General features: G+C 36.2%; 1 protein-coding gene across 2 annotated transcripts in view; it reads left to right on the forward strand.

Moving 5' to 3' along the window:
* The window catches only part of EFNA5 (ephrin A5), a 276,222-nt gene that overhangs the window by 217,704 nt on the left and 41,579 nt on the right, over window positions 1-16,939 (forward strand). For both annotated transcript variants that reach the window (XM_081280461.1, XM_081280462.1), the window contains exon 2: window positions 9,351-9,643. In XM_081280461.1, the coding sequence (XP_081136587.1) occupies window positions 9,351-9,643 (293 nt within the window). The remainder of the gene's footprint in view (window positions 1-9,350; window positions 9,644-16,939) is intronic.

Consider the following 16,939-nt stretch of genomic DNA (forward strand, 5'->3'; position numbering starts at 1 on the left):
ACTCAGAGCAGAACAGTGGTTGGCAGAGACTGAAAGAGAGTCTTGGGTGTTCCTGCCAATGTGATAGGCGGTTGCAGGATTTTGTGAAGCCGTCTGATGAACCCTCTCAAATAGAGGCACCTAATGCTGCTCGGCTGTGTAATTGGGATGGAAATGGGCCAATGAGAGGCAGCAGTCTGTGCTTAACCTTTTGGGAGTCTTGTTCCAGGAGACTGTGTGGGGGAAAAAGGAGCATTACAAATAATAAGCCTCTCTGCCTGGTTTGTAATGAATTAGTAATAAATGGCCTAGTGCTCTACGAAATTCTGACGATTACAGAGCAGCTTTAGCTAAGTGCACGAGACCACATCTTATTTTGATCAGCTGTAGCATAGCAAAGACATGTAATTATCATAATCTAACAATTAGCCTGGCATCACTTTCCAGTGTTTAATTACCCCGATAAATGGTAATTGAATAGAGGACTTAATGACAAGAGAGAAACTTTCATTCTGCCTTAGGTGCTTAAGTTGTCTACTCGGCTAGGCATAATTTTCTAGCATTGCTTGAACAACAGTCCTGATTATCATTTTCCTTTTTGCAGTCTTCCATTATTTTGTTTCCTGATCTTGACCTTTGTTTATCATGTTATTTAACTCCTCTCAAGAATTAATACTGGGCCCCTGACTACCGAAGTTTATTGGACACTTTGCACAGTTTTCCTGTTGTTAAGCCTTGTGCCTAAGATCCTTCACCTACAATTTCCCTTCTTTGGACATCTATTAAATCACTACTAGGTGCAGATATTGTGTTAAGTGCTGAGGATCATGAAACAAGTAAAAACCAGCACTTTCTTCGAGGAGATTGATATATGAAAAAGAGATCTGCATGCCAGTCCAAGTTTTCTTCTAAATCTACATATTTAGGTGGAATGAATTCAATACTTATTATAGAATGGTGTCTAATGTGTAGTTACTCCAGATCTCTTTTCTCTATCTCATACTCTCATTCCTAATCCCAGGTTTGCATCCAGCTGCTTACAAGGGTCCAAATGAAAGTAACTAGTTTTTACTGCCAACCTGCATAGAAGCAGCAACATTCTGCTTTACATCCTCATGCTTTGGATGAAATATTACTATTAGTCTTATTATTTCCTAGCATTACCAAAAATCTATATTTCCCCTTGCCTAGAGAAAGTCAAACATTTTTTTAAAAACATAAACGATATCTATTTCCTTTCTTTTGTCTTGTCATATTTTCTTTTAAAAAATAATAGAAATTAATTCCTTACCCTATAGGTCTTGGTTATCACAATTATTGGAAAATCAAGGCCAAATCTGAGGCTTAGTAATGATTCCAATAAGTTATTGTTAGTGCTTAAAAAAATATGTATTTCATTGTTGGCACACCATGTACTTAAGAACTTTTAAATCATTATTTTCCAAAAACTACTTTTTGAGTTGGCTAATAAAGTGAAGATTTGTTATTTCTCTTTTGTTATTATTTTTGAAACTAAGAATGGCCTGAAATTCTTCTGAGTAACTTCATCCCTCCAGGAGGCAAAAGGGCTACATGGAAGTGAGCATTCTGGCAGGTGGCTTATTTGTTTGTTTGACTCCCACATCCCCTGAACAGAATCAGTTTGTTCAATCCTGTTCTCTCAGGAACAGTAGCTGGATAACCTGTTCCACGATTCTCTGCATCTGCTTTTGCTGGATCTATATATGTGGCAGGTGTTCTGTGCCATGTGCTTGAGGGGATGGAAAACTCTAGATAACTTAGGGTATCAGTATCGTGTGCATCTTTTTCCGGGATCTCCAGACTAGCTGAAGTGGTGAAGGAGCCTGTTTTGCATTGTGGGAATGACTTCTGTTAGGACTATACTGATTGCCAGACGTTAATTCTTTATTTTGTTTCAAATCCCCATTTGAAACCTATTTGGAGTGCCCTGCGATGCACTGGGTTTGTGAGAACTCTGCCTGCTTAATTCTTTGGCTGACTTGGCTGTTGATGTTGACACACTCTCACTCGCTGCCCCAGGCCTCTTTGGGGGCTTAGAAGCAATTAGACTGTCACCCAAATCTCCCAGTCCCTTCCTGAAGGAAAGTCTTGTTTAGGCTCTGCCAATTTAATGCTTTGTTTCCTTGGGAAGTCTTCTGTCAAACTAATGAAACAAACTCCAAATGAGTTAAAACACTGGATGAGAGAACATTTTGTGGGACTTGTATTTGAAACAGGTGTTATCCTGTGAAATAAATTTTCTTAAACTCAGTCAGACTGATGTAACTTGTACTAGAAAAGCAACAGCACAAGCTATTTGAGAATATTATTCATTTATTTGATATGGGTGATTAGTATTAATTGTGGAATTTTAAAACCACTTTGAAAGTTCACACGCATAATACACACGCGTGCGTGCACACACACACACACAGAGAGAAAAAAATGACTAATGAATTCTGGCCAAGAAAATTATGTCTTATTACCAACAGTTCCTGAATTCAAGGCAAAACTCTCATACTGTAGAATGTATAATTACCAACATATGTGAGGATAAGAACTCTGTTGAAATTTTCATTAATAGATAAACTGAGCACCCAGATTTAGATTGCAAAATGTTTTGTCAGTATCTTACACTTCATTGGATGGGAAAATATATGGTGTAGCGTATTGCATTTCAGCTGCAAAAGAATAAGCAGGACACATCTCTGTGGGGGAGGGAATTTTGTTTTTAAATCTTCACTTCTGTAGGAACATTAGTTGTTATTGGCATATTCTAGAGCCCAGAAGAGTTGGATTGGACTGACTGAGACTATGTGTCTTGCTCTTCATGTACTATCTCCTCTACCCTCAACAACTGGGCTGCTTATAGTGAAATTGTCCATGCTTCTGCGTCTTTCAGAGTGGAAAGTGAAAGTTGATTACCAACATATATCAAAGACAGGCATGTTTCAGCCCATGAGAGGGAAGAAAATTTAAAAAGAGCAAAACAAATATTCGTTCAGTCCTGAGTGATGTGAATACTATTTTTCTACCCCAAGTTAGGTTTACTATTTGTATTTCATGTTTTAACCTCTGTAGGAAAACAAAAAGAGCATCTTCAGATTTAGGATAGGAGAGCCATAAGGCTTGCATTCTGTGCTGAAAGGAAGAACAGAAGGAGACAAGAAGAAGTGTGCTCTGCAACAGAGGCTGCTGTCCTGCCCATCTTACAAACACATGTTTATAAACCAAATCCCCTTGTCAGTTATAGGGCCTGTTACGACCTTTCTGGACAAATAAGAAATTCTTGTGGTTAAAAAGAGACTTATTCTGAAATGAGCCTTTAAATCAATAACAGCAGAACTGAAAGACAGCACTGCCAAGATTTATTAAATCTAGATTTAGTTTAAAATTTGGGAGGAAACCTAAGCTGATAAATTTGCTTAATCTTTGACCATAAATCATATCCTTCTTTTACATTTCAATTTCAGAATGTAATACATTAGGTTGCCTTGTAATTAAAGAAATGACATTGGAATTCTCTTCAAATAGGAATATTAAAACAATCACCTCTTTGACAGATTAAAATACATTTAAAATGTAATAATCAACTATGAAGTTGGTGAGTAATAACGTTTTCATTATTGAATCGTTTAAAATATTACATGAAGGGGGATAAAAGTGCCTCACAGCTTCCTAACTTCTATTAACACTGTCTCCTTTCAGTAATATTGTTTCTATATTTATGGAGGGAGGAAACTTCACTCAGGAGCTGCTTGATAAAATACCTCAGTACATATTTCCTTGGAAGCAGGTTCTTTGCTCTGCCAGCAACATATGCTAAAGGCCAGTTTAAAACATTTAAATACACATCATCACCCTTCCTTTTCTAGATACAAAAAATGAAAAGTACTTTGGTTTTAGTAAATGAGAATGGAATGAGAGGTGAAACCTCAGGAGAAAGTGGCTAAAGATGAACTCAGAAGAGGCTTATGATGCTGCTCCTCTGTGGACTGAGCTCAGGCAGGCTCCTGTGTCCTTCTGTTCATCCTCCCCAGCTGTCAATACCCACAACACAGGAGCATGTGGAAGAGGAGGAAGTAAGGTCAATGCCATGAAAAAAGAGTCATTGAGAAAGAAAGCTAGGTGATTTCTATTTTTCCTACCAAAGAGGAACCAAGGACAGTATGAGGAAGTTCAGAACTTCTACTTGGGGCTGATGACAGACCTAGACCATTCAAGAACTAGATGTTCCTTTTTTTTCAGGGACCCAAGGTTGAAAATAAAATAGGAGGACAAAGTCTCTTTGATTCAGGCTAACTAATGTCATAAAATGATGATTTGGTTCTTATCTCAGAAGGAAGTTGGGGCACACTGTTGATAACTAACTGAAAAGACAATTTGTCATTTCTTGTTGCCTTTATTTCATTTGATTCTGACATTCAAGTCATGATTCACCTCCATCACACAGGTTAATTAAAGGGAGACGTATTAACAGTGGCTTTAAATTGATAATCAAAATTGTATTTAGCAATATGATGGAAAGTCATCAGGCAAACACTGACACAAATTCACTTTTCAGTTCCAATCCCAGCTTAAATTGTTACTTTTGCCATCAGTAGTCCCTAAAATATACTGGGGAATGAAACTATGCTCATGTGTATATACAAATATGTAATGATGAATCCCACTATTATATATAAAAAATTAAAAATATATTTTTTAAATGTGCTTTTTATCTAGTCTTTCAGGTGGCCTCTGGATGATCAAGAATTACTGTGAAGTGCATGATTCATTTTTGGCATTTAAGATGATTACAAAAGACTAGTTACCAGGCTGAATTTTCCTCTTCTTAATTAAGCAAAATGATCCTTTTATAATATCATTGACATTCTCAACCAGTCACTGCAAAATTTTGATAAATGTGTAAAATGTATTCTTGCCATACATAATATATATAATATTATGTTGTATGGACCATTGACCTGAGCAGCCATGCAATCCAGTGAGGAACAGGGACTACATTCTGTGCAGGCAAGATGTTTCCTGGCTCTTGAGACTTATGCATTGTGAGAACAGTCAGGGCAGTAATCGTTTGACTGAAACACAGTCACTTTTCTAAGTGTGGCAACAGTGCAAATTTTACATTGTGAACCAATGTGTTAATTTAGTAGAGTGTATTGCAATTATTGTTGCCTTATTGCTGAACAGCTAGATTTTATATATATATATATACATATATATGTATATATGTATATATATATGTATATATATACATATATATATAGAGAGAGAGAGAGAGAATATATACACACACACATACACTGCAATCTCACAGAGGTAGAGAAGCACAGACACAATAGATGAAATTAAGGAAAAGGAGGAGAGAGTAGACATTTACAAGAAAATATCCAAGAGATTTACAAATGTGTAATAGCAGTGTCTGTGCTATCCATGGCATTGGTAAATACTGGCATGCAGAATCATTTTTTTCTAGATGTGAATTTACTCTTTTAACATGAGCTAAAGCTTATGAAAGCTGTTTCCTGATGAAAAAAAAAAATCTCTTTATGTGAATGGCTGCTGAGCCCAACAACACTTTATTCTCTGAAAGACTGAAATGGTATGAATGCTTGACTCAGGAGCTAACTTTGTCATCTGAGCTCATTCTACATGTTGAGGCACCCTGTAGCTTTTGGCACTCCAACCTGGTGGGGAAGAGAGTATGGCTGGTTCACCTTGTGTCTGGGTTGTCCTGAAAGATCAGCATAAACCTAAGGTAACCTGATTGCACCCATATACTCTTGAGGGCTCCATCTTACAAGGGGAATTTCTACAACTGGTGGATCTCTAGAGCCATCATGGTTAGGAGCACATTGTGATTAGGAATATGCTTTAGAATCTCTAAGGACTGAGTTCAGATTTTAACTTTGTTCTGAGTGTGAAAAATATTGAAATGAGAAGATAACATCCTTTCTCAACGACATTTTATCACTGGTAAAATGAGACTAAGGATAATAACCCATTAGGGTTGTTTTGAGGAGTTTGGATAACATATGTAAAGCACATATAGATCCTGGATACAGCAAATATTTGTTGAATCTGTAAACAGAACTAAAACCTCACTGAAAATGAGAATTGTCCCTTTGGAGGAATACAGAGTAGACCTCAGGACTTGACATTAGAGTTTAATCTTTCACCAAATGGAATAGACAGGAGCTTTATTTCTGAGGTCAGACTGCTTTGGTCTGTATTCTGCCTCCACTATTTTGCTAGTTGTGTAACATTGACCTCTTGATCTCAGTTTCCTCATCTTTAAATAAATGTAGTAATAGTGTGTTTTCTGTGGGACAGTGGTAAAGATTAAATTGAAATAAAGAATGTAACATAATAAGCACTCAGTAATGTTAGTCATGCTTCTATGCCCTTCAAAGAAGGTCAGGAAAGAATGGTGCAGCACCACTTTGTACCTGAAGAAGGCCATTTGCTATAGTATTAGAATATCTAATCCCAAACTTGTCTTTGGATTATACTTAAGTATGTTGTACAGATGCCTTTTATGAGCTCCAGCTTGACGTTGTTTTTAGACCTTTATTTTCCATTCTTTGAAATTTGCATTAGTAAACTAATTTATGCAAATTAAAGATCTGAAACAGAAATGTAAATTGTTTCCATGGTAAATCATCATCTTTTCTTTGTCGTTGGATAGAGGGTCAGAAATAATAATCGCTAGGGTGAATTACAGGTCTAAAATAACACCACAGTAATTTAGTTAACCTTTCACACAAAGTAAAATGTCACCGGAAGGGATTACTGGTCAATCCAACCTAGAGTGGCCCTTCAGTCCCACAGTTTACTTTATAAAAATTTTAGCAACATCGATAGTGATAAAAGTTGGAATAAGGAGTTAAAATTGAGTTGTCAAAAAAAAAAAAACAGTGCCAATGTTTTTAACTTGTGGAATAAAGGAATTATAGACTAAAGAAATTATAGAATAAAAGAGTAACAGAAAGCGTCTGGGTAATGGCAGTTTTAATTTTTATTTTCACTTTTGAGCAGTGCCAAATGCTAGTCGAAGCTAAAATGAGTGACACTTAGGGAAAGAAAAAAAACTTCCCCCTTGAATGTCTTTAAAATCTGTAATAATAATATAATAATATAAAGTGCATCTTGGCATTGCCTTCTGCTGTCGTTCTTGTCTGGCTGTCCTCCAAAACTGCCAGGCTACTCTGAGTGCTGATGATTCACATCCCAGCACCCTTTCATCTGAACATTGCAGTGTCTTTTCTTTGTACTTTGGCAGTGATGTTACCTTGATGTTCAAAAATATTTTAAAGGCAACACAGTCTTCCCTTGCATCTTGACAAATCATTCATTGTCTATTAGTAATAAAGAAAAAGTGAATCCATGATCACTGTAAATATAAAGAAATAAATACTTGGGTATTTTAGTTTTTTTTTTTAAATGGTTGTTTTGGGATCCTGATAATCTTTCCTTATTTCTCATGTTATCAATCAACACACATTTGCTTTTTATTAGTTTTCTGGGCTGTGACTTGAAGCACCCATGAGAGGCTGGCAAGAACCTTCTCATTGTTATCTAACTTATTTATAAGGAAACTGAGGCTCAGGATGATGTATGACTCTTCCATTCAACCAACAGCAGATCCAGTCCTTAAATCTATATCGACTCACTCAAAATGAGTTGTGCCTCCATTATTTTACAACAGTGTCTCTTGGAAGGGAATTGCAGCTTTGTGGTAAATATTTAGCATACAGAACAAGAGTGGTGTATTTCTACTGAGGTGAACATTGGTCCCAAGCGCTCAGAGGGCCTTGTTGTGTTTAGGTCCTACATTTTAAGAGAACACATTGGGAAACTGGAGGGCCTGAGAGGGTCAACAAACTAGAAAGGAGTTTGGGAACTACACCAGAGATAACCAAAGGAATTAGGATTTTCATGTCTGGTGAAACGAGGATATAGAGAGACATAGCTGACATCTCCAAATGTTTTATGGACTACCTTGTGGAAGAGGAATTAGATTTGTTCGCTGTAATTCCAGGCAGCAGAAGTAGGATCACTGGGTAGAAATTACACAGAAGCAGATTTATGCTCAATATAAGAAGAGACTTTCTAACATTTAGAGATGTCCAAAAATGGAATACAGAAGCTCACCATCACTGGAAAGTGTTCATGCTGAGACTGTCCGACTTGAAGATTATATGGCTTTATGAGTGTCATATTTCAGCAGTAACAGCGTTTTATGATGAACCTTTCCAAGGGCTCAGGGAAGAATTTCCTCACTTGCTAAAAACAAAGGAGTCTAATAGGCTTTTTCACCACAATTTCAGACTGAGAAAGTTGTATCCATCAGGATTCCTGTTTTATACATCACTGGGTCCTGTAAAATATTTTTAACTTATAGGGAACGATATTAAATAAGCAAATATTTGTAAGAATTAAAGCAAAAAATGTGGTATTTTCAACACTTATGGTGTGTGTACATATGTGTGTACATGCATTTTGAATGTTTTAGGATGAATTTGCCATGGTTTTGTTATTGTCACCTGGCTTGTGACTTTCACAGCTTACTAGTCCAACCCTAGAATGTGACTTATAAAATCAAAAGAAACAGGAGAAAAGTCATTTGATGTAGATGGTTTCAATTTTCTTAATGATGGAAAAGAACATGGCATCAAAAGAGTGATGAGATAAAATGAGTTGGTGACCTAAGCAGAACTAAGAAGAATACTGAACTAGGATCCAAAGTTTTCATTCTGTAGGTCTAGCTCAAATATTCTCTGCTTCATGTTTATGCCTTAGGTTTTTATTTTCCTCTAAAATGAAGATATTGCTTCAGGAATTTTTTAACTTTTACATTTTATGATTCTAATTCTAGCAGTTTAATAGCACTAATTCTCTACATTTGCATAGGAAATTGAAAATGATCTCATTTATAATTTAAAAAATCCAGTAAATTTTTGTTCTTTGTTTATTTATATATTCAGAAATATTTATTGTGAAACTATCTTAAACATATGAAAACTTTTCTTCAATGTGTATGATTTTAAGAATAAATGGACAACAACAAATCAAAATTCATTTTTGAAAGAATGATGTTTAATGTAGTAATTAGAATAAAAGTGAGGCACTTCTTTTTTAGGGTGTTTTGAAAGAAACTTAGTGGAATTCCTCTGTAAATGGCTTATTGTTGCTTGGATTTAGAACTGCAATATTTCAAACCATTTCCAAAATCATAATAGTGTTGATTAAGAGCTTATTAGACTAAATCCTTTAGTTCTAGAATTATTAAAGAGTGCAACCACTAATTTACACCAGAAACCCCTTCCACCATGAATTATTTCTTCATTTTCTTCTTCTTCCAACAGATTCCAGAGGGGTGACTACCACATTGACGTCTGTATCAATGACTACCTGGATGTTTTCTGCCCTCACTATGAGGACTCCGTCCCAGAAGATAAGACTGAGCGCTATGTCCTCTACATGGTCAACTTTGATGGGTACAGTGCCTGCGACCACACTTCCAAAGGCTTCAAGAGATGGGAATGTAACCGGCCTCACTCTCCAAATGGACCACTGAAGTTCTCTGAAAAATTCCAGCTCTTCACTCCCTTTTCTCTAGGATTTGAATTCAGGCCAGGCCGAGAATATTTCTACATCTGTGAGTATATAGAGATTTATCATGTTGTAGGGTGGCTGCAAGAATCCAGACTAATTTTTTACCCATGTTGCAGAGAATTGCAGAGCTGGACTCTGCATTACAGATGTCTCCTTGTAAATGCATACATCATGATCCCTAGATACGTTAGCAGGGAATTGAGAGCACAAATTAGATTAAAGACATAGCGCCTCTTCCCCTATGAAATTGCGTGTCAGCCTGTTCAGTGAACCTCTGCTGACTTGTATTTCTTTTAAATGAAAATGGCTAGGACTTCTCCAAAGCTCAGGAAAAGAAAAGAGATTCCTGAAAAAAAAATAAGGCAAATAATTAAATTTACATAGCTTGGAGTCATTGCATTTCTTATTCAGGTGTCAGCAATATCCTTTCAATCATCCACAGTTTTCATGGAGAAAGCCAAAACTCCTGCAAATGTCAGCATGCTGATGATAAATACTCTGTTTGCACCAAGGAGAAGAGACAATTATTAAGAGCATCTATGTCTTTAAGCAGGAAAAAGTGTGAAGAAGTATCAAGCAAGGGTTCCCAGGGAACTGGTATGAGTGAGTTTCTCACCTGTGAACATTAAGTGACTGTCCTGAGAGAGCTCTACCTCTTCCTCAGCAGACTTCTGCATTAATCTCAATGCCACGGCCTTGTTTCTTCTCCATTATTTATACATCACTTCTTCATGCAACAGACTATTATATATTATTGATAAATGTTTCTCAAACTTCACTGTGCACAGAATCATCTGGGGCTCTTGTAGCAATGCATATTCTGACCTGGGTCTGAGGCAGAGCCTGAGATTCCATAGGTATAAAGCTCCCAGATGGTGCTGATGCTGCTGGCCTATGGACCACACATTGAACAGCAAAAGTGTAGGTAATACACATTTAGGTAGCTGGCTGTGTACCTGGACTTACCTTTGGCCGATATCAAATATTTAGACTAGCCATTTCCATGTAATTTCAGTGTGAACTGAAATAGATAAAGGAGTATTTGTTCATAAGTAGATTAATTGAACAGCTTATGGTGGATCAGAAATGCTGGGGGTGCAAGATCAAGAGACGTTTTCTCCTTTTAGGGTGTAACCTTCTAGTGGGGAAAAGACATGTAAATAGAGTATAAATAGACAATTACTACATGAAGATAAATGCAGGAAGCAGCAAGAACTTGGGGGAAGTTGTGCCTCACTTGCTTGGAAGGATCAGAAAGTACAGCTGCACCCAGTGTGCAGAGATGCCAGTAATACCACTCAGTATGCTTAGCCTCAGCTTTTCACCCCACACAAACAAGATAAAGAACATTCCTGCTTTTCTGAGTCATTTCTCAGTTCAAACATCCCCACCCTGGTAGTTTTACATCTACTGAAATTTCTCGCTCCTCTTCTCCTCAAAACAGAATTCTACAATCAGTCAGATTTCATCATCATATGGGTTCTCTCACTTATAATGCAAGTGAATTTGAAAAGGAAATTGAACAGTACCAGTTTTATTATTTCAGTACATTTTTCAGTTGTTAGTCATGAGAAAACATGTAAAAGCCTTGATACTATCTCACATTCGATCCATAAAATAAGAATAAGAATATTGAGTTCCACAGATGCAGGAAATACTGGCATACGGTGAATTCACACGTTCTCAGGCACAGCCTGCTCTTGACTTTTGCTGATTTCTTACTTTGTAAAAGAATCTCATTCAGCAAACAAGAAAAAGAGAAGAGGAGGTCTTCAATTATGGGATAGCATCTCATTAATTACCTAACTGCAAAATACTGTACTAATGGAAGAAGAAATTATTGCCAGTTTTGAAATTTTCTTATTGGCTTCTTAGATTAAAAGACAACAACAAAAGCATAAACCAAAAATGAATAGAGAGCACCAAGATGGAAACATACCCACCAGCTTACTGGTTGATTGCATGATTATTAAAAATTATAGAATCCATTGAGGTTCATAAGCAAGATGTTATTATTCAAATACACCCATAGTGCTTATGACTGGTTTTTCCTCATTTGTGGTTAAATTCAATATTTCACTAAAAATCATTATGTGTCTTCTATAACATTCATTTAACAGAGTCATTTAACTGTCAAGGGTTCCCGTCAAAGTAATTGTTCCAAAATGCTTCAAAATATCAAGAGCTTTTTGCTGTTCAGCTGAGTTTAACTTGAATTACTTTTTTAATGAAAGGTAAAATAGCACAAAATTAGCAGCAAAACGACGTTCATTTACAAGAAGCACAGTAGCCCGGTGTTCAATTAAATTGAATTTCCAACCATGTTTTTGACCCACAAAAGCATCCTTCCCTGTCTTTTCAGTAATAAAAGGGTTTCCTCCCTTTCACCACCAACAGCAGTAGGGGCAGAGCTAACATGGACATCTTCCAGACATTTAATGTACTGTGGTCATAATTAAACTAAAGGATTCTTAGGGGAGAATTGGCCCTCGGCTGAATTTTCCTCTGTCTTAGTGTGTGTAGAATGAACAAGATGGTTGGGAAATGGCCTTTCTCACACCACCATAGAAGAGGCTTCATGGCCCATCTCAGGAGCAAGCTTGGCCTCCACCCATCAGTTTATAAAATGTTCTTACCGAGACAGGAGTATGTTTCAACTCCTCATGGCCTAAGCATCTCTTCCAAATTCTCCAAGACAAAAGAAAGAGGGAAAGAGACCCCATACCCTATTATCTGACCTGCATTAGAGGCTAGAGGGAGGCTTACCTTGTTGTGAGGTAGAGTATCAGAACACACATACAGACCCAGGTTTGCGGGAGGGCAAGGTGAGTGTTTCATTGGGATTACCTAAACCTAGAAAGGACACAAATCAGAGAATTCTTATTATGTTCTTCTATATCTTCAGCCAGAATTATTTCCTAATTTCTTTGTGTTTTCTAAAATTAACTATTTAGTAGTCAAAACATCTCATAGGAGGTTGCCAACTTACCTTTAAAATGAAACATCCTTCACAGTCTATATCCTTTCTGCAACCCCAAATATATCTACACTGTTTTCCTTCCCTTTAGAACAGACAGCACATTGAATAGTTATAACCACTAATAATTACAAAGCAGACTAGGGTCATTCCTGAATCTGACAAATACTGTTTTTCATTGGCAGGAGTAACTTGGGTAAGAGGTTGGCATACTAAAGGTTTTACAAAAAGTTGGTGGCTTTCTATCAGTGATAAATAGGTAGAACTACCTGTCAACTGACTAAGGTAATAGACTTCCTAAAGAAGAGTAATTTTAGAGTCTTCAAAAATACTCATTTTAGGAATTTCAAAAGTACTCATTTTAGAAATGCGTCACATAAATATTAACCCAATATGGGTATGTTTGGAAGAATATTTTCTGCTCTTATTTTTAAATCAGAAAGGATTAAGAGAAATGTTTTAAACACAGGCAATATAAGTTATCTTTTTAAGTACATAGAAATACTGATTTTGAATGTACCCTCTTGTTAAGTAAAGAAAACTGAGTCCCTTTCTTCCTCTAAGTTGCTGGATAATCTTGGGTAAAATCAGTTAATCTCTCTGGAGCTCTAATTCTGCATCTTAAAAGCATTTGGTTACAATTGATGATTTCAGAAATCTCTTGGCTCTTTAATATCATAATCTCATAACATTTTTTCTAGAGGCTTGTAGCTTTGGAGTAAGAGATAACATGTGTGAAGTGGCCCACTCCAGTGCCTTACTTAGTTGGTGCCAATAAATACCAATTAAAAGGAAATTCAAATGCACACTGGAGAGGTGTATTCAAATGGTTGAACTAGTTGTCTCCCTGCCACCTGTCCAGGCCCCCATCACCTGTGGTCTCCACTAATCTAGCAAACTCCTATGTGTTTCCTTCTGCTTGTGTCACTGCTCTGTCAAAGCTTTCCAGCAACTTCCCATCTCACCAAAATAAAAGTACAGTCTCTCACTTGGCCAGCAGGGTCCTCCATGTCTGTGCTCCTTTCTCCCCCCACCATCAGCCTCTCTGATTTTCTCTTCCACCACTCACTGCCTTATTCTCTCTGATCCATCCATCCTGCCCTCTTTTCTGCTTCACATTCCTGACCAGCGTCAGCATCTTGGTGCTTTATTGTCCCTTTGGCTGAGGTTCTCATTTCTCCAGGCATTTACCCCCACCCCCCTTCCTCTCATGTTTTTTAGAGTTGTGTTAAAAGTATCTTCATTAAAGGTTGTTCTGACTTCCTTGTATGAAATTAACACCTCCTTTATTATTCTGTATACTCTTCTCCTCTGTTTGCCCTGAGGTGCTCATCACCCTGACCTTGTCTAATAATGGTCGGTTGTTCGTAGCTGTTGTCACTCCATACTGGGTATGATATTGCTTGGTATGTAGTAGATTCTTAGTAAACACGAGTAACTACTGTACCTTTCTAAACACTACAGCACTCCGCGACTCTCAAACCAGAACTACGAGATAGTGTTCTTTTTATGGGTGAAGAAACTGAGGCACAAGGATAGATAACTTGAAAAAGTTTCACACAGATAATAAATGGCTGATCTGAGAGGAAATTAGGTGACTAAGTAACTAAAATAAGTGAAAAGATGAAGTGCTAGGTCTTATACTTCAAAAGGAAAATTATGTTTTATATTTTTTAAAAAGATCAGAAACAAAGAGTACTCACTTTGACATTCACTGTTTAGAGAATGCTACTTTATAAACTCTCCCTATAAATCCCAAATCAGATAATAGAGAAATTTTAAACAAATTTATGCATTTTCAGCTCTCCAAAGGATACTTTCCATCTCCAGGATATATTTCAACTGTATCTTCTTAGATAACTTTAGAAGCCTGAAAAGTTTTATTTTCTAAGAAATTCTTAAGTTTGCTAAATATGTAATATCCATACTGAATCATGATTGAACAATTGATTCAAGAATTTTAGCATGAATTGAATCAGGAGTTTTAATGAGAGACCCACCAAAAAAGACAAATGTTATTTAATGTAAAGACAGAGAATTCTAGCATTCGCTACATCTGATATGTCTGGGAACACTCTATATTTCTATGGACATTATTCTTAAATCCATAATATATAACTTCTTGGGTGTGGGCTGGAGATGTGGCTCAGGCGGTAGCGCACTCGCCTGGCATGCGTGCGGCCCGGGTTCGATCCTCAGCACCACATACCAACAAAGATGTTGTGTCCGCCGAGAACTAAAAAATAAATATTAAAAATTCTCTCTCTCTCTCTCAAAAAAAAAAAAATAACTTCTTGGGTGCATGTGGTTAACTGCTAATTCTCTGCTTTATGTATTTTAGTTGAAAGTATACAGGTTTGTCATCAACCATGAGGCAATTTTAATATGCTCTACATAATTTTATAAATTAAAAATAGTTTTTTAAATTTCTAAGTGATACCTTATTAAAATGATAGAGAGATCAGCTTCAGAAATTATTTGATTATGCAAAATTGCTATTAACTAACCTTTTGAAAGTATAAGAATATTCAGTTAAACAGAGCACACTAATATAAAAAAGAAACTCCTATAGTTAACAGTTGTATATGTTCCAAAACCTTTTTTGCAGGTGAGTTGTTTGGAACTTAGAATGAAGTTTCTCATAGATGTGTTTATAAAATCAAGCAAGTGCTCCATAATTCATGATATGAAGAATCTACTTAGCTACACTATTGATTAAAAAAAACTCTTTTGAATGAAAAAAATATTTTTAAAAAAAGCATTCAGAAGAGTTATTCAATAAATATTCCTCAAATGAATAGATGTTGCAATAGTAAAATACATAGAAGGAAGAAGGCTTTTTATAAAAGTATTTGTATGATAATGTTTTTAAAAAGCAAATAACTTAGAGTTTCCAAGTTATAATGCACCCTCTGAAGTAGTTTCCTAGTTTCTTAGTAATACTTTTGATCATATGTTGAAAGTCATCAAAGCAGAATAGAACACAGTTTAAATTTTTACAAATTTAGAGAAAAGAGAAAAGAGCACAGATCACCCTTCCTGCAAGAGGATAGCCAGGGCACTAAAGCTTCCTCCTGTACTCCTAATAGCTACATGACCTTGGCAAATTACTTGACTTAATCCAGCTTTACTCTATTCATCTGTAAAATGGGTAAAATTATAAAAATTCTTTATTACAATCTTACCACCAAGACTTAGTTAATGAAATGTTCTTAAAAAAAAAAAAAGTCAGTTGCTAAAAGGATACTTTCAGGAATCCATATCCAAAGAATTTTGAATCCTTCATAGTTAAGGTAGCTTGAACAGCTCAGATTGATAACTTTTATTTAAAAAGAAAATCCTAATGTCATAAAGATTAAAAAAAAAAGTTTAATATTCTTAAAGAACATTATGGAGGGTCTGGGGTTGTGGCTTAGTGGTAAAGCGCTTGCCTAGCATGTGTGAGGCACTGATTTCAACTCTCAGCACCACGTAAAAATAAAAGATTCATTCACAACTAGAAAAATACATTTTTAAAAAATAACATTATGGGCTAGAGGTCTTCATTCCCCTTTAGATGTCTATTTTTTGTTGTTGTTGTTGTTTTAATGTGGTGCTAAGGATCGAACCCAGGGCCTTGCATGTGCTAGGCAAGCACTCTACCGCTGAGCCACAACCACAGCCCTAGATGTCTGTTTTTTCTAATTGACTTTCATTGGTAATCTATATTACAAATTATTTTGTTCTTTCTAGTTCATACCAATCCACCTTTTTACTGAAATTTTCTTATTGAAATAAATGAGTGTCAAAACATCATAATCAGCAATTCAGGAGGTAATCCTTTTCACTTTATACTACTTTACTCTTGCAGGAGAGGTGATCTGTAAATACAGCATATGTTCATCTGTTCATTTGTTTGTTCTTCCTTTTTTTTTAAATTTTTCCCCTTGTCCGGGGGTGCTGTACCATTGAGCTATATCCCCCATCCCTTTTCATTTTTTAAAATTTACTTTGAGGAAGAGTCTCACTAAGTTGCTAAGGCTAAACTTGAACTTGCAATTCTCCTCCTCAACCTTCTGAGTCTCTGGGTTTATAAGTGTGTGTTGCTGTACCCAGTACAATGTACTTTCTTAAAATGAAAAACTCAACACATGTTTCAATATGTATATGCATTTTACTTTTGTTCTTGGAAAATATTTTTGATTACTGAAGGCTTATTTTAGCATTATTTGCTGTAGCATCAACTCTGCTGAGATTCAGGTTTGTTTTATTTTTTCAACTGAAATTTCCAGTAGGACTATGGTCAGATAATTTGTTCATTGCCTCTATTTGGTTTTAGGTGTGTGGACCCAGAGGATGGTCTTTCAAGGCACATTTGTATTA

The sequence above is a fragment of the Spermophilus citellus genome, assembly GCF_964194105.1.
Source record: "Spermophilus citellus genome assembly, chromosome: 1".
NCBI classification, from domain to species: Eukaryota; Metazoa; Chordata; class Mammalia; order Rodentia; family Sciuridae; genus Spermophilus; species Spermophilus citellus.